The sequence below is a fragment of the Artemia sp. Qi Xiang Cuo genome, chromosome 3, assembly GCF_049724085.1.
Source record: "Artemia sp. Qi Xiang Cuo chromosome 3, ASM4972408v1, whole genome shotgun sequence".
Taxonomy (NCBI): Eukaryota; Metazoa; Arthropoda; class Branchiopoda; order Anostraca; family Artemiidae; genus Artemia; species Artemia sp. Qi Xiang Cuo.
Window position 1 is genome coordinate 17,245,425 of NC_142796.1, and position 22,976 is coordinate 17,268,400.

The 22,976-nt window shown below is 37.8% G+C and overlaps 1 protein-coding gene across 1 annotated transcript in view; it reads right to left on the minus strand.

The window, feature by feature from the left end:
• The window catches only part of PolrMT (mitochondrial RNA polymerase), an 85,915-nt gene that overhangs the window by 52,871 nt on the left and 10,068 nt on the right, over positions 1-22,976 (minus strand). Inside the window, exons 4-6 of the mRNA XM_089085914.1 lie at positions 10,111-10,327; positions 4,463-4,601; positions 2,100-2,237 (exon numbers count right to left, since the gene is read on the minus strand). Of these exons, the coding sequence (XP_088942040.1) occupies positions 2,100-2,237; positions 4,463-4,601; positions 10,111-10,327 (494 nt within the window). The remainder of the gene's footprint in view (positions 1-2,099; positions 2,238-4,462; positions 4,602-10,110; positions 10,328-22,976) is intronic.

Consider the following 22,976-nt stretch of genomic DNA (forward strand, 5'->3'; position numbering starts at 1 on the left):
AAGAATGCTGCCTATAATTGCATAAATTTTTGTAGAAAAGCTGACACGTTATGATTTGTAGGAATCTTTTGGGAAAAGATGGCAAATTGCTTAGAAACGCAGAAAACAGGAGAATTCTGGGCATATCCTATAAAAATCTGGAAAAATCATAAGATTTTGAGGGAAGGGCTGGACCAACAGCAAACGGATCTGATATTACTTAACCTTCATAAGAGACTTATTTTCATCTCGCAGGGGATCTTGCGTTGATTTTCTCTTTTTTTGCGTGTGTACGTTGCGCTTATATTGACAACTAAAACAAAACGTAACGAAAAGCTAAAGCGTCGATATCCAGTATATAGCTTTTGAAGGTGGTTGTTGGGCATGGGGAGAAGGTAGTAATATTTTAAAATTGACTTTACCTGACACCTACGGGGGGATTCGAGCCTGGACCCCTAAAAGATTATTATTTTTTTTTAAATTTTCGTATAAAACAGCTGTTTTGACGAATTCTCCTCTTAAGGGATATAAACTCCTAGGTAAATGCCGGGGTTGGACCACTGCACTCTTTCTATGACGCTATCATCTTCAGAGTTTCATGTAAGCAGACACAAAACCTTGACAAGGTATTGTATTGCAATTATAACTTGTAGAATTATCATTCCTTAAGATTTACTAGGTTTGAATTTTATTTCGTACACCCTTAATTGTTCAAACTTGATTGAATGCCAAGTTCTTGTATTTCCTTTTTCTTTTGGGTGAATTTGTTCTACACGCATAAAAGGCTTTGATGTTGGGCTTGTTGATTCAATCAATTTTAAAATTTTATTCAACTGGACATGTCAGTCGTCAATCGGCAAAAGTACACGTATAATCGTTCTCACGACTAAATGTCGTAGCCTATCTAACATTTTCAAGCGTTTACTATAGCTACAGGGTTTGGAAAGAACTCTGCCAATTAAACCAAATCCAACTAGAACTTTGCAAATTAGTAAATTATATCTACGGGGTATTATAGAGTAAGGGCTTTGGAAAGAACTTTGACAAAATCTCACCAAGGAGCTCACCTGTTGGTGGAGGAATGTTTTCAAACTTTCGCATTAAATGTTTCACATTTAGAAGGTGGGGGGGGCTACCAAACGGCCTTGGTGTATATAATCAGTGTCAAGCCTTAAGGTCGGACTTTGTATTTTCACAATTCCTAGATAATTGCTGAAATCGTTTGCTAAGCCATACGCAAAGAAAGGGCTCGGAAGGGCAATCTAAGAAGGCAGGAATTGTCCGGGGATAATTTTTCGGGGGAAAGATTTTACACAGGATTTTCCATGGAGGAATTTCTTATTGGAGGGGGAAATTTTTCATGGAGGGGGAGGTGGATTTCCTAGGACTATTTGAAAGACAATGAGAAATTAAATAAATAAAAACAAGCTTTTTCTAGTGAAAGCAAGGAGCAATATTAAAACTTAAGACAAACAGAAGCTTTTTCTGTAGATGATTGAATTCAAGATTAAGATAAGACGGCAATTTAAGAAAGCTTAAGAAGGGAAAAATCAGGTGGATTAAAGAATGATCGAACATACACTGCCCTGCTGATCATCCCTTTAAGAACAGCTTAGCAAGCAATTTTGGCTATAATCTCGGAATTGTAAAAACACAAAATCTGACCTTAGGGCTCGATAATGACGATATACACCAAGGCCATCAGGTAGCCCCCTCACCCCTGCTTCCTAAACGTGAAACGTTTCATACAAAAGTATGGAAACATCCTTCCACCAATACGTTAGCTTCTTGGTGAAACTTTGGCAAAGTTCTTTCCAAACCCAGTATTTATCAAAAAGGAGATAAAACAAATTCAGTGAAAGAAAAATACTGAAGAACTAGACGGTTAATTCTCCAGTACAATTAATTTCCCTTTTTTCTCGTCGGAGAAGTAAAATAAATGAAGGGGGAAATACAAAAATTCTAATTTTGCAACAAGAAAAAGAGCGTTTTTGAAACTTTTTTTAATGAAGATCCCAATGAGCCCAAAACGGAAGTCAAAATAGTACATAGTAGGAGGGTAAGAGAAAAATAATGATTCACAGAAAGAGGACAAACGTAAGATTATCGAGTCACCTTACCTTTTTAGCTATACATCTAAGAAGACTATTATAAAGCTCTTGGAAACTTTCAGTAGAAATAGGAGTTCCCAATCGTTTTTCTCGCCGAAGAAATAGCCGAAAATAGTTAAAGGCGGAGGAGAATAACTTCTGATTTGTCTGCAAGCCAAAAAAATAAATTCATTATAAAAAAAAACGCTTTATAAATTCATACACACCCTTTGCCACGCCAACAGAAAAGCTGTCACCAATACCCTTCCTATTAGAAACAACCAGTCCGAGTCAACCATATTTTAATGAAGGAGATTGTTTTACCGACCTAACGTAAGTTTCTATCTTCCAACATAGAAAAGAAATCTCCCGATTGTGCGGATCTACCATTGTGCAGGCTTAGCATGTTGGCCTCAACATAACAACTTAAAGATTAGAAAAAAAAAGCTGTTGAAATTTTTAATTAAAAAGACCACCATATGCAGTCAAGCAGTTTTTGGCAGTAGCGGGTGCCAAATAATAAAAAAAAGAAACATAAATGAAAAAAGGAAAAAAATGAGACTAAAAAATACGGCACCAAAAAGCTAGAGAAGACGTGGCTTTCCTTTGAACGTGTAGTTGTCTTTGGGAAATAACAGATCGTTAGAGCATTGTCAAATTAAATTGACTAGTTTTCCCTATTTATTTTCCCGGTTCAACGTGGCAACACAATAAAAAAAATGTGGTACTGCTCTAAAAACTTCATACTTTTAAAACAGCTCAAAGAAAATTTTAGAAAGGTGTGGCTTGCAGGTAGACATCTTAATGGGTTCAGGGAGTTATTCACGCTTTAAAACGCTTAAGGAATAAAACGATCGGCTTACGAAAATACCCCACCAGAAGTGGACCAATAAATTTCAAGTGTATTTTTTTACATCAATTTTATATTACCAGCATTGAACACTTTTTCATTAAAAATACCGAGGATCTAACGAAACCTAAACGAAATAAATTAACCTTGATACGACGCATAACGATTAAGATATACTATCTATTACATAGCATAAAAACAGCATAATCTTTATCAATATATTCTACATCCTACAGTACAGTTCTTTCAACTAAAAGGCGTAAAAAGAGGATTTGATACACTGGAGAGGTGTTACATTGACGCTATGTCAGAGCGAAGTGAAAGAGCTGGATAAATTAAGACATATTGTACAGCGCGTAATAACCAAAAAAGAACTAAGATGCGCAAAACATCAGCAATAGAAGAGATGAGTTCCTATCAGTTGCATTACGTAGATAAATTTGACGTTTTGAACGTAATTAAATAATACGTAACAGGCTTTATCCTGATGGCCTAACTGCCAGCATATCTGACAATCTAATTAATCGCCAATGATTGTCTTTTTGGGGCCATCCATCTAGGGCCAAGCAAAACGGAGGTCGTCCCCGAATGTTGTGGAAAGAAGCCGTAAGCAAGAATTTATAGGAAATTAGGATTTCTTGGAAGGGCTAAAGAAGGGAGCTCTGAACAGATTGAGATGAAGGAGGAGCATATGCAGCTGTGTTCGCCTTTAGGTGGCTTGGTGCTACCGTGAATCATTAGTATTAGTAGCAATAACTAACCACAATACCCCCAGTGGAAAGAAAAAACCTAACATTTGGATTTTTTTAATCGAATAAGTGTTATCTATGTGTGAATAAGCTTCGAGATTTGTTCAAGAACTCAATCTAACAAGAATCACAAATTCAACGCTATTGTTTCCCCTGAAAAATGGTATCTTGAAATTCTACGCTTGTTGTAAACTTAAGGAAACAGAGCTGGCTCAGCGATGAAAGCTTTCAATTGGACCCGACTTTATTGATGGTTTTATAAATATGAACCACCCGAGTGGTTTAAATTTCCTATTCTGCAGCTGTTTTTATAAAAAAAAATAGATTAAATTTTAGCTTAAAATTTTTTAAGCAAAAATTTTTCTTAAATGACTATAAATGTGACCCAAGTGGTTTAAATTCCCTGTTCTGTAGCTGCTTTTACAAAAAAAAGAAATTGATTAAATTTTTGCTTGAAGAAATTGAAATTTTTTTTTAAAATGAGTATAAATGTGACCCAAGTGGTTTACATTTCTCGTTCTGCAGCTGTTTTCATATATATATATATATATATATATATATATATATATATATATATATATATATATATATATATATATATATATATATATATAAAACGATTCTTACTTTTGAGTTTCTTCTTGTATTTCTCGCCTTTACATCTAACTTGTAAATTCAAAATTACTGGAAACGATGACAGGAAATGAAAAAATTTTTAGTATAAATGTTTCAAAAAGCTGAAAATTATATACAACAAAATTTGTCATACAAAAAATTATTTAAGATAAACTTACACAGACGTCCAATACAGCCACGCACATTTCTCTCCGTGCCTTCTGTTTCCTCAGTTTTATTAAATCTTCAATTTCTTTTAAGATGCTGGAATTTACATTCTTCGTCTTTCTGGACTTTCCTTGGTTTTTATTTGACTTTCTAAAAGAAAGACAAATAATTGGGGGATAAATGAATAAATAAATTATACCATAGACGTCCAAAGCAAATATTAAAAAGCTGAAACGTAGATTAGGGTTTCCGTGCCGCAAACCCTAATCACGTACCGCAAACCCTGACCTAAAAAAGGTCAGAGCTTTAGGCCTAAATTTCCAACTTTTCTTGAGCCCCTCTCTACTAGCTAAATATTTAAAAATGATTATTAGTTTATGTGAAATGAATATATCAATTAATGTGACATAAAATGAGAAAAACATAAAACAGCATAAACTATTCATTCAAGCAGTAAAATTAAAATAAGCATTGAATGATTCTCGAAAACATACAAAATTACCAAAATTGACATACCATTACACTTTTAGGAACACGGGAGCTGTGAGGAAGTGAAAATAATTTCTGTTAAGGGGTAAAATAAATCTATAATACAATGTATTTACAACCGAAAAATTTAAAACACCAGACTTTTTTTTAGAAATTTTAATTTACCATGGTTAAAAGAATAGTACAATTAACAGAATCTATAAAAATAAAACCAATATATATCCACTTACTTATTTTTAGCCAAAAAAAAAGAAAAAAAATAAAAAAAAGTGCGGAGTACAAATGATAATAAAACAATGAAAAGGAAACAGAAAAATACACTATAGTTCATTAACCAACTTCAGGAAGGAAAAAATACAGAACTGGTTCATATTCTGAAATAAAATTCAAAGTTCTCATGCACAAAAAGTAAAAGGTAAAGAATATAGCATTGGACTTTACAGTCCCTATAGGGGGTGCTGATCTCCGTTTCATGGCTTTTCAGCCAGGAAGAGCAATGGGGGGGGGCTTCCAAGCTGCGCTTTCGCACACCCTTCCTGTTAACCTTCCCCAGATTTCTTCGCGTACCCATTTAGAGCTGGGTCGGCTCTAGATGAGCTTAAAGGGTCATGCGACTTACCCTCGTTCCAAAACAAACAATTGGGTACACTAGGATTCGAACCCTCACCCTCTCGGACTGGACACCAGGAACCGAACCCCATTCCTCACGGACAAAGGATTTCAAGTCTAGCCAACCTAAGCAAGTCTAGGATTTCAAGTACCAACCCCTCGGCTAGGACGGCTACCTTCTCACGCTCATACTTTATGCTTCACAGCTTCTCATACATGGGGCTTTATTAAGACCATTTGTTTGCGTTGGTATATCAATAAAGTTATATCTAAACACTAATTTACTGTTTCGGTATACCATGAAGAGCTTCAAAGATGTCGGAAACTGTTTGTCGAAAGATATTCAACTGATATGTATGTATGAGCATATTCAACTGACCCGATATTGAAAATACCAACCTTCTTATAAGGAAAAGGAATTAGTACTACCCAAAGAGTGATGCCAAAGCTGCACCATTTTATGGAAAAAATAAAACTACAAATTTTATTTGGGATAAAAATGGGTAAAATTGTGAAGAAGAAAAAATAGGATTTTTCCAGCTTTTGAAAAAAGGAAGGATAAATACGCAGGTATTTCGGTCAAGACCTCTGCTCGACCATCTTCAGTACAGAAAATTACGTAAAGAGTAAAAAATATACGAATAAAAGTCCTAAAGACACAAAAAAGAACCTAAAAAAAACACAAAATTATAAAAGGTCCTCTCCAGGCAACGACGAGGGGTAGTTCCCAACAGTGTTACTTTCATTAAAGAAAACCTCAGATGTTTTTTTCTTTACAGTTTTTTTCATTTTGTCATGCATAGCCAGTGTGGTCTTACAAATGCTAATTTTATTTGGGATTAAAAATGTAATAGGTTTAGACTTTACACATACAATTTAATGATTTTATTTCACAAAAATGAACCTCCTTTGCCGGTTTTTGATCGAATAGCCATCACTTCTTCTCTGTCACATCAAGAATCTCAGTAAAAATTTAAATATGTACGCCCATTTGGTCAGGTCTCTGCATGATTCTTAATATACCGAAATAAGAAATAAAAAATAATAATTTTAACTCATTTTCAAAATGGAATGAAAAGTTGAAAATGATTTTTTTTTCTCAAGAATTTATGAATATAACTGAAAACAATCGACGCAAAATTGATTTCGCTCTATACACCATAGATATCAAATTGATCTAAGATACAAATGAATAAATGAAATAAGTCGGTGAGTTGGGGAAAATGAGTTGAAACACCAAGTTATGTAAAACCTAGTCCATTTTGAAAGCAATTAAAAAAAAATGTTTTTATTTACTACTTTTAACTTTTTGATCTTATCTAAGACTAAAAAGTATTTTTTCTTCTCTAAGGGTAAAATTTCAAATCTTTTATAAGACTAAAAAGTATTTTTTCTTCTTTAAGAATAAATCATATCTCATCTAGGATTCGAACCCAAGTTACCACCGTCACAGGCAACTGTTTTTGCCACTGCGCTACCAAATCATGTATAATAGTGTTTGTTTTATAATTTTTACTATTCGGGAAGATGCTACTGTCACAAATGCCTATGGCATCCATTGTGTTTCTTGGTAAAGTTGTAATTCCTTGGCCAGCTCTCATGGTACTTGAGCCTGATAAAAACTTATAACCTGCAACGCCAAAGCTCTAATCCTGCTATTAAACATCTTGACCCGAATCAGGGACTTATTTTCATAAAAATTAACATGCTTTTTAAAACTGTCCAAAACTTCTGAAGAAAGGAGCTTATCAGCATGCAAAAGGCTCCCTTTGCTCCCAATAAAAACTTCTGAAGACAGGAGCTTATCAGCATGCAATAGGCTCCCTTTGCTCCCATGCAAAACTTGTGAAGAAAGGAACTTATCACCAGGCAAGAAGGCTCCCTTTGCTTCCACGCAAAAACTTTCGAATGAAAGTGAAGAAAGGAGCTTATCAACATGCAAAAATCCCCCTTTGCTCCCATGCAAAACTTGTGAAGAAAGGAGCTTATCAGCATGCAAAAGGCTCCCTTTGCTCCCATGCGAAACTTCTGAAGACAGGAGCTTATCAGCATGCAATAGGCTCCCTTTGCTCCCATGCAAAACTTCAAAAAAAGGAGCTTATCAGCACGCAAAAGGCTCCCTTCACTCCCACGGCTGCAGCCTGTATCCTTATGTTTTGCAATCCTATTTTAGAGATTGTTGGCTCGGCGGTCTAAGAAAGTAAATAAAAATAATAATTACAGCCTCTGCCAGTTCGAAATATCAAGTTATTAAACCCTTTTACTTTTCTTCAAGTTTCCTTTTCCTTTCCTTTTTAAGGAAAAGAAACCACCTTTCCTTTTTAAAACACTTATTAAACTACCTTCCCTTTCTTTTTATAATAGTTTATCTTTCAAAGCACACCATAGGGCTCAGAACCACAACATTACGCGCTCTACCTGTGTAACCCAAATTGAAGCTAAACAAAGGAAACGATTAAAAATGGGGTTTTAAGATAAACAGTCTACAAATTTCAATTGAAAAGAAGATAATCTCTTTAGTTCTTCTTTTATCATTTCAGTATTGTAAGGAAAGCAGTACAATGAATTTCTTTCATTACCTAGAACCAGTCTTGGGTTTTGTTGGTGCTTAAAAGACTACCCATGTAGACAAACGAGAGATGGATTTTTTTTTATCAAAAAACAATGGCTTTAAAATCGATTAATTGTGAAAGGGGCAACTGAGTGATTTATTTTCATAATGGGAACACTGAGAATTTTCTAGGGGAAGAAAACCCCAAAAGATTTCTAGGGCCTTCAGCCCTCATAAGTGCCGCCGGATTCAGCAAGCAGGTTTCATGCCCAACAGATCCCCGAATGAGCAGGCATACACTATTCGCCAGGTCATCGAGAAAGTCCCCGAGTTCCAGTGTACAGCATATATTGCCTTTGTTGACTTTAAAGCAGCTTTCGACTCGGTGGACCGTGAGTCTCTTTGGCTGATACTGCAACGAACGGGTCTCTCTGACAAATATTGGTGCCTGTTCAAGGCGTTCTACACTGGTACAAAAAGCTCTGTCCAGGTTAATGGTCCTCGAAACCCACTATTCGAAATAGATACTAGTGTATGGCAAGGCTGTGTTGCAGCTCCTGAACTGTTCAACGCAGGTGATTGTTTATGTTATGGATAGAACGACGAATCGGCTCCGATACTGACTGAAATATGGCGATAGAGGCCAAGCTGATTGCGACTTCACAGATGTTGTTGTCCTGATATGCAATTCTACAGCTGAACTCGAGGCAGCCCTCCCTACACTGTCGGAAGAAGCCCTGAAAGTGGGACTACATATTAGCTGGCAGAAAACAAATATAATGATCCTCGACCCGACAGGTAATTCCACCGACTCACCAGCCTTCAACGTATTAGGGCACAATGAAGAAGATGTCAAGTCATTTACCTACAGTTCGATCTGCCGTCTCGGATAACGGCCAATTGAAATGGAAGTCCAGTCGTGCATCGCTAAAGCCCCGTCTATTATACCCGTAGCTCGATTATGCCGTTCCGCGTCGTCAAAGCCCAACATCAGCCGACATACAAAACGCGGATCTATAACACCACCGTAACACAAGTCCTTCTTTACGATGCTGAAACTTCGCCGGTTGCTGCTTCTGTTCGTGATGCCATATGTGTAGCCCAAACAAACTTCTAAAGACGAATCGAAGGGATCAAGTGGTACGAACACCCGACTGCTGACACTAACAGATCAGACTCCCAACTCTCGTCAGCTTGCCGTAAGAACCCTACGGTGGTTCGACCACTTAATTCGCATGGCAGAAGAAGCATCCAAAGCACACTTTTCAATTTTGACTCCCCTGAACATGGCTGTTGCTGGAAGCACCCCCATGGAAGACCGGTTCAGATGGACGGACAGGCTTGCCCAGTACCTCTCTATGATCGGTACTGATCTCCAGAAAGCAGTCACGCTTACGAAGGACCGTTCGGAATGGAGGCGAAGAGTCACATCTCTCTCTACGCCGGACCACCAGCAGGAGCTTTAAGTCAAGTCAAGTAAGTCAAGTCAGCCCTCTACTCTGTCTCTGACAAAGTCAAGAATTTTTTATACCATACATAAACTAAAAAATAAATGTTGCATTTTACTATTTTTTAAAAGGAGCGCTAACTGATTTTACACAAATTTGTCCAGCGAGAGAAAGAGATAAGGTCTTTAAAGTAACAAAAATTACTCAACTGAAAATTTTGATGCAGCAATACAAAGTAATACAAAATTATCTTACCAACAAATCCAGAATAGACAATACTAGGTATCGTAATCCCACATATATCTGTAGTATTTAGGACATTTTTTTGCAACGCAAGACCTCTTTTACCGTAAATCCTTGGCACTGGCACTGGCTCTGGCACGGGACGACCTCATTCAGGCTCATGCTTGCTGTGGCTGTGTCATTAATAAAGGAAGCGTTTCCTTCCTATTTGAATTCTTCTTTGGCCAAAAATGAATTTGGAGTATTTTACTATTTAGTTTTTTTCATCTTTTCTTTTTATTTTTAAACTAAAAGAGCAAGAATCAAAAACGAATCTTACTTGAAATCTGTTGATTCTTCTTTCAGACTATCTCTACTTTCAAATTCCAACACTTCTTCCAATTCTTCTAAATGAGGTGGTAGGTGTGCTCTTCCCTGGTCAATTTCTTGTAATAACTCTTCAGGTGTGGCATTTTCATTTATTTGGTTCCCTAATATACTTGTAGCATCGGCTTTTTTCAATTTTTTTTTACGATTTCTTGCGGAGCCATCTGTTACTGAAAAAAAATACACAATTTTTCTTCAAATGGCAAATCAAAAGACAGATATAGAGATAGAATACAAACTAAATAAGATATAAGTAAATATAACATACAGATAAACGAGATAGAAAGTACATGGATATATATAAAAAATCGCAATGAAATTACTACGAAGACTTAGGCTGCCCAACAAAAATATCATCATTCCTCGAATAACAAAGAGGTAGACAGAAATAGATCAATCATAGATAGAAAAAAGATTATACAAGATGTACATACATAGATATACATATGCTATTCAACAAAAATAGTTTAAAGATGGTATGTATAAAAAGCATAGAGGCAAAGAATCGCAGAGCCTTCTGTAACAAAAAAGTACACAATATTTCATCAACCGATTAACAGACATAGTAGAAATAGATAAATTATAAAGTATACAAGATATAGACGTGGATATTCCGATATACAAATAAAAGATATACCGAATGGCTTTCACTTGTCCTTGAGGCAGAACCTACAGTCTGAGAGCTGAAATAAGCTTTCTAGTCTGTATAGGACAATCTAAACTTGCTCCTCCCAGCTTTCACTTCTTTGATCAACTTTTCTGCTTTAGGGAGCTTCGATTAAGCGGGCACCCGCTCCAAATTCAACTTGAATAAAATCTAAAAGTGCTTAAGAGGTGCCGCAATTCTCTGTTCCCTTTACATTTTTTTTGTTTTGTTTTATTACAGAAGAAAAATTTACTAATGCAAAAAGAAACATTTTTTCACGACCCAAAATGCTGACATCTACTTCTACAGGTCATTTATGTTTGTGATTTGGGTGATTTAGTGATTTCATTTTAGGTGTTTGGGATTGAGGTAGAGAAAGGTGTCACATGTGCCTACCAAACTTCAATAGTTCTCTCGTCGTAGGCAGTGCTAGAACAAAGTGGCTTCCATGCATTTTTTTTTCACCAGGCCACTTCATTTGCAAGAGGTCACAGAAACTTCAGCCGGGGTCCCTTCGATTAAAAATTCGAAGTTCTAGAGCTGTTTCTAAGAGCTGAAATTGAATGGAGAGCAATCAGCCTCACTTGGGCCCCTCCCGTGCTCTATTTTCCTTACCAGCCTTCCTTGCCCTCCAAATACGTCTGATCAAAGTTAGAGATAGTCATTTTGTTTAGAGTAATCAAAAAGCCAATAAATATGCCTTGGAAGACTTGACTGAAGTCCCGTCCGGCCTTTCTGGCTGTGTTTGGGGCTTCTTCTCTTCTGAGAAAATGATGAATGTGGCAACAATAGGTCAATCAGTCTGGCACTAGACGAAGAAGCGGAGGGAGGCTGTGTGCCGGAAAACGGTTGGCCTACCTCTTAAGAGGTTACCGTCTAGGCTATGTTCCATGATCCCGTTCTCTAAATATGATTTCTGAAAGCTAGCTGACCAATAATCATTAGATATGGCCAAGCCAGCGGAGTTGCTGGCTTCTGGCCCGGTCCATGATGGTACAGGGACAATGGAGTAGTTTTCGGAGGTCTTCATTTGAGACTCGGTCAATGCAGGTAATCCCAGCAATGCGTTTAAGGCATTTAGTTTCGAAAGCGGAGATTCTTCACTCATCATCAGCCTTTATTGACCAAGTTTCACTTCAGTATAAAGCTATTCGGATTATGAGAGAGTTGAAGAGTCGCACCTTCATAGAAGTTGACAGAGCCTTGTTTTCCAGATTGGCAAGAGGTTCTTGAAGCTGGCGCTTGCCAGGCCGAGTCTTCGTTTGATCGATTTCGAGCAGTCGTTATCAGAAGTTAGGAGGTAGACGAAGGAGTCAAGATTTTCTACGGGCTCTCCTTTAATTGTTAGCTGCATGTTTCTTGAAGCAGAGTCTCCAGACACCTGCATAACCCTGGTTTTGGCTGTATTAACGACCATCCCAAAGACCTCGGTTGCTGACACCAGTTCGTCTGTGTCAGCTTGGAGTAGATGCTCTTGACTATTGAGTTTCTCGATGTCATCGGGCGTCTGGATTTGGCTGACGAAATGTGAATACATGTCTCTTATCAGGCTTACTATGTTTTCAGGGGCTCCATAATGTAGCAGGATGGGCCATAATCCATCTCGCCATATCAAGTCAAAAGCCTGCTTGAAATCAATGAAGAGTAGTAGCAGCTCTTTCGGAAACTCGATATACTTCTCTATCATTTGCCGAGTGGAGAAAATCTGGTCTATGGTAGAGCGGTCTTTTCGATAGCCAGCTTGGTATTCCTCTGAGATATGGTTTGTCAGAGATTTCAGACGGTCAAGGAGCATTTTTGTAAGAATCTTCACTGGTTGGCTCGTTAAACTTATTGACCTTTAGTTGTTACAGTCGCCCTTTTCCCCCCTTTTTAAAAAAGGGGACGATGGTGGCTTTCGCCCAATATCTGGGGAAGTGGCCCGTTTCCCAGACACTTGTTATGACTTTGTGATAGATATTGACCAGTTCTTCTGGGCCTGCTTTTAATAGTTCTGACTGAATACCATCCGGGCCTGGGGCTTTATTAATTTTTAGAGATTTTATTGCTAAGAGTACTTGATCTTTTAGTGGAGGAGGGCTTGGGTCTACTGGGTACTGCGGTAGTAGGAAAGATAGTAAGATGTTCGGGTCCGGCGTTATTGTGGGGTTCAGTTTTTCGCTGAAGTGGTTCTTCCATCGTTCTCATCTTTCTTTGGTGTTGGTGATTGAGAGCCCATGTTTATCTAACAATATAGGAGCGGCCAAGGACTTCTCTCTTGACAGTTCGCGGATTTCCTTGTACTCGAAGTTGACATTACCTTTTTGAAAGGCTTCTTCACACTCACGACATTTTTCATTGACGTAATGTCGAAGAGCTTGCCGGATTTTCTTTTCTACTAGGCGCTTCAGCCTCTTGTACTCGTCCTTGCTTTGTCGATCTACCTTGTTAGCATGGGCGCGCTTCTGCACACATAGATCAATAATTTCGGGGGTGATCTACGGTTTATCCGAATGGGTCTGAATTCCCCGAATTTCACTAGCAGTTTTTCTGATGATGGATGCGCTTTCGTCGACGAATCGGTCAATTTCTTCAGCTGTTGGAGCTTCCATGGGTTGGATTCTCGACAACTTGTTTGACTGTTCTTTTTTATAACTATTTCTTGTTTCTATGTTGTTCAGTAGATTAAAGCAATAATTTGGTTAGCTTTTCTTAGGTTAGTGGGGCTTCCAAATGCTCAAACGGGGCTAAGAGATGATTAGCACTTGATTCGAGTCGAAATCACAACCTGCTATGGAGACTGTGTTCAGTACTGATGATTTCCATTGCTTGCAGACAAGTATGTAATCAATCATGTTTGCAGTGCGGCCGTCAGGGGATCTCTAAGTAACTTTCCTTCGTTCTCTATGACGGAACATGGTTTTTGTTATGAAAAGTTCGTTATCCCGACAAAAGTCGATGAGCCTTTCACCCCTGTGGTTCTGCCGCCCATGCCAGAACTTGCCCATGACGTCTTCAAGTCCATCATTGGAGTGTCCGACAATGGCGTTGAAGTCTCCAATCACGAACAGAACAGTTGGCTGTAAAATTCTTCGGCTTCTTGGTCACTCTGGGACGAGACTGAGGGGTAAACTTGGATGATGGTCATGTTGGTAATGGATCCTTTCAGACAAATGGTGATAATACGTTCAGAGACAAGATAGACATGAAGAAGAGACTGCTTGGCTCGCATGGAGAGTAGGAAACCGACACCTTGATAGTGAACTCCATCACTTCTTCCAGACGTGATCAGCGTGATGTCGTTTATTCTTTCTATTCCTGTGGAGGGAAGGTGAGTCTCAGATAGTCCAACGATGTCCCAGCGGTAACGGTTCATCTCGTTTAGGACTAGTTCCCTTTTTCCTGGTATGGCTAGTGTGTGTATGTTTAGCGTTCCTAATGAGGGATATTTTTTCGGGTTAGGATAAACGAAGTCTTCTCCGACTGGAGAGTTGTCCAAACGGATAAATGATCGTCGGCTGCCCCGGCCGCGGTAACAAAATCTTATGCATTATCAGCATTAACAAGAATATCATTCTCGCAATTTGGAATTCTGGGTCTCATACCGTCGGTTACCCCGGACGCGGTAGCACGAATTCTTACTTTCTTATTCGCCATTTTCATCATTAATATATAAGAGAAGGAGTTTCATTGCTAATTTGACGGGGTAGCTGTAAGCCACTCCTCTCTGCCCCTAGCAGAGGCCATTGTCCATGCAGCTGGATCGTCTGCCCTTCACAGTTGTCCCTCTAGGAAGGGATCCTCCCATTCGGTGGTCTGCGACGCCGAGCAATTTTTCCCATTACTAGGGGAAGGTGTGTAACCACCGGGACATGTCCACACGTCGGTGGGCCCTGTATGGTGTATATCAGAGGGGCCTTCCTCCTCCTCTGCCTGTATTTCAGACCCCCGGGCGAGGGTGTCCCAGTCTCAATTATGGACCCCCAGGAACTAGGTCCCCCTAGGTCCGCGCCTTCTATGAAGGTATCCTACATATCTGTAGGACGTTCACCTATCCACCACCTTGGGACGCGCTGAGTGGCCTGGGGGAGGCCCCCTACTAAGAATATGACTCAGTAGGACTCAGCTTTGAAGAGGACAGACATTAACATGGGCCTTAGGGATTGGCCAAAAACTTGTTGTTCCTGAATATTTATATTTCAAGCGAGCTCATACGGATGACTCGCTATGCCAAGATTCCCACAGTTTCCCAAGATTATACTTTAGAAATGACACACATGCCCGAGGAATCAAAAAACGCTTTGTGCGCCTGATTTTTCAAACTATTTTCAATATCTCGAGAATGGCATATATGATTGAGTTGAGACATCAACGGAGGATTAGAGAGGGAGGGGGAGTGGTCGAGTGAGCCTTAAATTTTAACTTGGAAAGGACAGGCAGAGGTGAGATCGAAAGACACTTTGTGTATCCATTTCATCCAAACACCATGTCTACAAAATTTAGGAAATGGCTTGGGGGATGGAGTTAAAAATTTTAGGTACTGTAGAATAAATAAAGAGGGGGAGAGAAAAAAAATCTAATTTTTTGCTGGGGGATGGGGTAAGAGACTAACTGATTTTGTCTCCAATCCTGACAAGGCCGTACCAAGGATTTTTTTTTCGGAGGGGGTTTTACTCAAAGATTTTTTTGGGGGGCGGGGGATTACACAAAAAACCTCAAAGAACGCATACAAAATTTGTTTATATCCATTTTTGTCACGTTTTTACAAGTCAAAAAAACATTTCGAGAGGGGTTTCTGTAAAATCATGGCAGGAGTAGGTAATACTGCTGTGTTTACCAACCAAGTTTAAGATTTCTTTAGATCACATGTCAGTATTTTCCTGGTTTTGTTTTGTTTAACAGAACAACAAATTTTGGTGGCATTGGTAAATTGTGGTGCTTCCCACTATGATTTTACCAACTATTTTTTTTACCAAGTGGCTGAAAATATTGGGAGGCGTCCCCACCCTCCCCCATACTTGACGGCTCTGGGCCTAATGCCCAAATTCTACAAGTTTCACTACGGACCAGATAGGAGCCAAGAAAAGAGCTTTTGACAAATTTAGTGAAAGATCAGAAAAGGTAGAACAACCAAATTTGGTTATTTTTTAACTGCCTACAACAACAAAACTTGCAAATGTTTAATGAATTACAATAGGAGCTCAATGGATTGTAATGAACATGTCAAATTACCAGATTTGCAAATGAGTGAAACAAACACAATAGAACTAACAAATTCACCAAATTCATTCTATAGTAGCAAAAGGGAACCAAACGAACACCTTAAATCACCAAATTTACAAGTAGGTAGAACTGGTGCAATTGAACTACCAAATCCACCAAAATTGGTAATGAATGGAAGCTAAATAGGTAAGTTTTCCAAGGGGTCAGCGCCGCTTGCCGACACTTTGGAAAACTTACCTATTTACCGTGGAAGTTTAGCTTATATGTCCGCATTTGTCGGCATTCTGGGCAATTTTGTCGGCACATTCATTAAATCCCTCCTCCAAACTTAAAATCCTAGCTGTACCTCTGTATCCAAACGAAAGAGAATAGGTATATCAAGTTTGATTGACGGACTGTTTGATAACATGATTGCAACTCTAACATGTGAGGAAGAAGAGTCAGCATCGATCAGCAACTGGAAAGGTACACGAGTGAGCCTTTCAATCATATGAAAAAAGCTGTCCGTTAGAGCGGTCGTGAAATGACAGAGCCGTTTCAAGAGGCACAACGTGGTCGGAAGTATCTTTGCTGTCCACCCTCTTCTATTCCAAGCAAAAGAGTTTTCAGCACAGTTGGGAGCATATATTATGGTTGACTATGGTCTCTGAAAGGAGGAAACGCTGAAAAGTTGTGCTTTTCTTCATTATAACTTGTCCCAGTTGCACTGAACTTATTACGCAATTTCCAGAGTAGAACTTTAATTGGTTGGATTATTTTTCTAACCTGTTTCTAAATAATTTTGTTTGCATCATTTGCAATCACAGTGAATTGCTGAGGCTGTTCTTTGGTATGTAATAGACTAAGGAGAAACACGTAAATATGAATATGGGCAGAGAATGCAGGGTTTAAACTTTAAGTAAGGTTCTTTTCCGAAGGGGAATTTATCGGCAAATTATAGTGGTATCGTATCGGTAAGATACCGATATATCGGAATCGGACCCCAAAACTTCATATCGGTTGGGCCCTAATCAGGACGAACTTAAAATGAATAAAAATTGGCACAAATAGGAGTGAGGTTATATATTTTAAGGTAGGGGAATTGCACCAGCAGTAGAATACCATATATTTAAAATATAAGATTCTTTCCTTCTAAAGATGATTCGGGCGGAAATTAAACGTCCCCTAATTGAGTTCAAATACCGCTTCCAAGAGTCTAAATTCATAATCAGTAAAAAGAGAAATTGCATTTCTAGCTTCAGTCAGACAACGGCGCTAGTCGTTCGAATTTCGCTAAGATAATAGTAGCAAAACAAATGCAATGCACAACATTTCTAAGGAAGTTTAAAAGGCAAAAAAAACTGTGTGAACTCCTGAATCATCTGAAAAATCTTAAAGAGATTATTGGACGAAGATTAGCATCCTTGGGTCACTTGGTCCAATGGCAGGCAGTCCCTACAGCGCAGGACAAAAGAACTGCGTTTGGGAGTGGTGTAAATGTGTTTTTAAATTTTTAATCTTAAGTCAGACCTCAAACGATTGGTACCGCAAATAATCTCGGTCACCATTATTGTCATTGAAGTAACCCGTTGCTGTACAACTAAGCATGTAAGTTCAATAAATCTATTGTCTTTTTGTATGTGTTTATTTCGTTTGTATGTCTGCGTCTAGTCCGATAGTGGGTAATTAGTTCGCAAGTCTCCAAGGTAAACGCTCCCAAAGGAATCTGATCTCCAGATAGCCCGAGAAGAAGAGGCCACGCTTTTTCATCCCTACAAGCACCAAAAGTTGTCATCGCCACAGCTTAGAAAGAGTTTCTAACCCCTGCTAGCCTATAAGAATTCGTATCTCTTAAGCAAGATCTAATTGCGCCGCGGAAACAAAGCTCTGAGACGTCAGTATTTCTAGTTCAATAATTCTTAATTCCTCGTAACTTTTAACGGATTAAATTAGATGAAATAATTGAAAGATATTCAATATCAGCATTAAAATACAATTCGATTAATATATATATTAGACGAATTACGGCATCCGGTTCAAATATAAGAAATAAGAAATAGGGAAGTCAACCTATGCCATTCATATCTGATTTATTGAGAACGCCGGGTTTTGTTTTTGATTAATAAGAATACGTTTGATTCAAATACTAATTTTTCTATCACAAACCATAACAAATATTTATCTTCAATATTTCTTCCATCGGTACAAATGGCGCGTGTCGGAAATTGGAGGAAGTCTGCAAACTAGTTAGTCTGTTTAAACTTTGTAGTTTTGATTTGATTGTTGGAGAGATAGAGACACATAAATAAATTGATTAGGTCTAGTGCCGCTATCCTACTACAGGGAAACCCTTCAGAATATCTCATATGAGATAATAGCCTCCCCCAAAATGGGTTAAGTAAAATTTTAATTTGATATAAACGCAAAAAAAAAAAAAAATATGGACGATCTCATTGAATTACTAATAGTGCAAAAGTTAGTCGCCAAAAATATAGAGATTGCAAAATCTATCCCAGAATACAATGGTCAGTCAGATATTGACGAATTTAATATCCAATTGACCCAGTTTGTACAATTAACAAAAACAGACGTTGGAGCATTAAAAGACATGCTGCTTCTACGATTAAGAGGCCAGGCCTTAACCTTTCTAAAACAGGTCGAGCATACCATAGGCAATAACGCCAACTTGCCAATAAATACGGTTGATGACTTATTAAAAGCATTCAAAGAGAGATTTATAGAAACCAGTTCAATAAATAAATTAAAACATGGAGTAGTAAGCTTTGATTTTTCACAAAATATAAGGGAATATCTGGATAATATACGCATTTCTGTAGAAGCAAAATACGGAAGTGGTTCTGGGCAACTGTATGAAAAAGTCATACTAAATACCTTTTTGCAAGGGCTACCCCCAAAACTATATAGAGTGGTAATATCCAAGAATATTCAGACGTTGGATCTTGCAGTCCAAGAGGTAGAGCGACTAATCGAAGTTGATAAAATAGTTGCTAATCATAGTAATGCAAAAATAAATAGCCTAGGCGACTCAAACGCGAACCTAATCCTCAAGGGCGATCAAGCATCCCCCAATTTCTTTTCAAGGGATAACTCCCCAGTAGCACAAAGAAACAAAACGCCAGAACCCGCTAGGCAGAAAACAGTACGTTTTCAGACCATTAACCCTACAATAATAAGGTGCTATAACTGCAATCGTGTTGGCCACATAGCAAGAGAGTGCCACTACGTCACCAATCCCATACCAAGAAATGCTGTCGGTAATACGCAAAATTACGGTAACCATTTGTTCAGAAGAACAAATTTTAGCACCGGTCGTGCAATAGGCTATAGCCAGGGGGATTACGCCAATCAGTAACTTATAATGCGTACCAATCAAATCTGTATAACCCTCTCCCCAGCAGGAAAATTAATTATTGGTTTGTAAACCCAAATACTCGCCAAGGTCAATATAATGCGAGAATGCAATACAAAAATCATGAAAATTTGCCGATGAGAAATGAAAATCTTACAAGCCAACAGCACTGGCAAACAGCGCCAGCAAACGGCACTGACACGAGACATCCAAGTTACCATAATTATACATGGCGAAGACAGGCAGACGTAAATCATTTAAATATGCCTACGGAACCTAATACGTCTTAATATCTATTACAGGCACCGACAAATGAAATAAATCCTCAGGGAAACACTTCAGGCCCCTCAAAAACATAAGTTGGTCTCCGGGGGTTCTAGGGATACTTGATTGGTCCAAAACCAGACCATTACCTTCTTTTACTGATACTAATTACAATTTACCAATATTTAATTATTTTTATACTGAAAACATTTACTTCACTGCCTTAACTGACAGCGGTGCTACTGTAAATATCATAAACTCTTGCGTACTTAATATGTTGCCTCTGCACATTAGGCGACAAAAGAACTCCCATAAGCCCTACTTAACAAGCGTCACGGTTTATAAATTAAATATGTAAAATAGTCAATTTGCCTAAACATAAAAAGGGACAATAGATCCTTCATTGCAAATTTTATTATATATAACAATCTCCCATATAAAGCTATTATAGGGGCAAATTTTTTAAGGTCTAATAGAATACTATTAGACGTAGCCAACGAGAAGCTTGTATACCCAGCCAAGGTAGGGGAAGAAATTTCGACCTTAAGAACTCGTAACAGAGGTTACGAAGATAACATAACAGTAAAAAAATTTCTAATGGTATAATGTCGAATTATTTTGAACCTCATGTCTCGCAAAGACAGGGCATGATTGGAAATTCATTCAATTATCCTGAAAGATATCGCAGAAATGAAGTAAATATAAATAAGAACAGTATTGAAGAGGCAAAAATAAAAATAGGAGATATACAACAGTACAGGTCAAACGAAATTAAAAAAATAGCGGAATTATGGAAAAACATAATAAAACCCAACGTGACGCCGCAAGATGCCGCAATGGAGAAGCATAACGCCAGTATGAATCTAATAAACAATGAAAATGAAGAGAAATATTACGGATTTGCGACAAAGAAAACAAAAATCCCTCCTAAAACGATGCAAAAAATCCAAATATCACAGATGATCGAGCCAGTAATTAGCAAATCAGAAATATGGTTTGCGACACCGTCTGAAATACCTGAAAATCTGTTATGCGAGGAACAGATTATATCTTATGACAAAGGGGAAAGTTTTATTTTGGTAACCAATAACCATGAAAATGATACAATTACAATTAAAAAGGGGACCTGTTTAGTCCAAATCGAGGTTTTAACGGAAAATGATTTAAATACATGGGAAAATTCTAAAAGAAACCTAGTTAACGTTATTAAAACTTCAAATAACGAATATCCTTTGACTAAATCGCAATTTTTAAACAAATTTAAAATGGATCATATTACGGATATGGAAATTAATAAAAAATTATGCGATTTATTTTTTAATTTAAAGTTTTTTTTCTATGAATCTTATGTTGATATGGGTATGATTCTATTTTATCAACATTCATTTTTAACGACTGGTAATCCCGTAGCAAAACAGCCATATCGTGTGCCATATAAGCACAAAGAGTGGTTAAAAAATAAAATCCATGAATTAGAAAGAAACGAAATTATTCGCCCAAGCATAAGCCCATATAGTACACCAATGATCTTATTAACAAAAAAGAATGAAGATCTTAGACTCGTTGTACATTAAAGGGCTCTCAACAAACAAGTAGTTAGCGATAAATTTCCTCTACCAAGAATAAACGAAATTCTTGACTCAATTTCAAGCAAAAACACAATTTTTACTTCTTTGTACCTTACCCAAGGCTACCACCAAGTTAAAATAGGCGAAAAGGATGTCTATAAAACTGCATTTTCAGCATCCGAATACGGATCTTATGAATACTTAAGGGTACCATTTGGGCTTAAAACTAGTTCAAGATCGTTATGTAGACCCCTATTGCACCTGTTAAGAGGATTAAAGAATATAATTCATTTTGTTGATGATATTATATGCGTGGGGGAAAACACTGAGCAACACTTTAGCTAAGGTGTTCGAGAAGTTCAGGCAAGGCAATTTAAAATGCCAGCCGGAGAAAGTAAATTTATTTCAATCCAAAATTGAATTTTTAGGAGCAGTAGTTACCCAGGGATAGATATCCCCAGACCCTGATAAAATAAAATATGTTGAAAACCTCAAGCCCCCCAGAACTATGAAATAATTAAGGGGAATTTTACGACTTACTGGCTACTTTAGAAAATTCGTACGCAATTATGCCCAAATTGCGAAACCCCTCGCGGAATTAACCAAAGGAAACTCCCATAATGTTACCTGGTCCCAGGAAGCTCAAACTTCCCTAGACCAACTCAAAAAGGCGCTCACTTCTGAACCAATTTTATCACTCCCTGATTTCGAAAACGGAAAATTCATCGTTACCACTGATGCTAGCTCAAAGGGCATATGCGCTATCCTTTCGCAAACAATCCCAGTAGAAAACCCTAACCCTCTACAGGGAACACCTAAACAAATAGAAAAAGTTATATGCTATTCAAGTAAAACTTTATCAAAGGGCGAAAGCAGTTATTCCGCCACAAACTTAGAATTACTATCCATTATCTACCACTTGGACAAGTTTAGACATTATTTAATTGGTAGAAAATTTATATTACGATCAGACCATAAAAGCTTGCAGTACCTGCGCACATTTAAAAATCCCACGGGCATTCTAGCTAGATGGACTATGAAAATCCAAGACCTAGATTATGAAGTTGAACATTTAAAGGGGAAACAAAATGCAGCTTGCGACTTTTTGAGTAGATATCCAGAAAATAGTCCGTCGGAAACTGAAGAAAATGAAGTTAATGCTATTAATTCTAAAATCAAACACGGATGTAAGAAAAAAGAAGTCAAAGACGCAGTAAAAGAGAATAAGATTAACTATTGTCCCTTGTCGTTTGAAAATATAAAAAGAAAACAAAAAAAGGACGAAATGTGTGCATCACTAATTGATTATTTTGTGATTGATGAGGCTTTACCGGATAAATTCAAAACTCTTAAAAAAGAGATAGATAATTTTTACTACGACCTTGATGAAGAAATACTGTGTAGGATTGTGACTGCTGAAACAAATAGAAACCAAACCTCGATCATAACTGTGTTGCCACAAAACTTGAAAGGGCCTGCATTTGAATAGTTTCCTTCGGACACAGGCGGACATCTAGGAGTTATGAAAACGTTTCATAAGTTAAAACAATACTTTTAAGCACAATCGACACTGACAAAAGTTAAAGAATTTGTAAGTACATGCGAAGCATGTAATCGGAGAAAAATCCCCCCAGCTTATCGAAATCCTCCAATTGGAAGGGTTCCGGTAGCAAAGTACCCCTTCGATATTATCTCATTTGACCTATACGGGACAAGTGGAAACTTACCTGTTTCTAGCAGAGGCCGTACTTGTATTCTTTCGGTTATAGATCATTTTTCCGGATTTACTT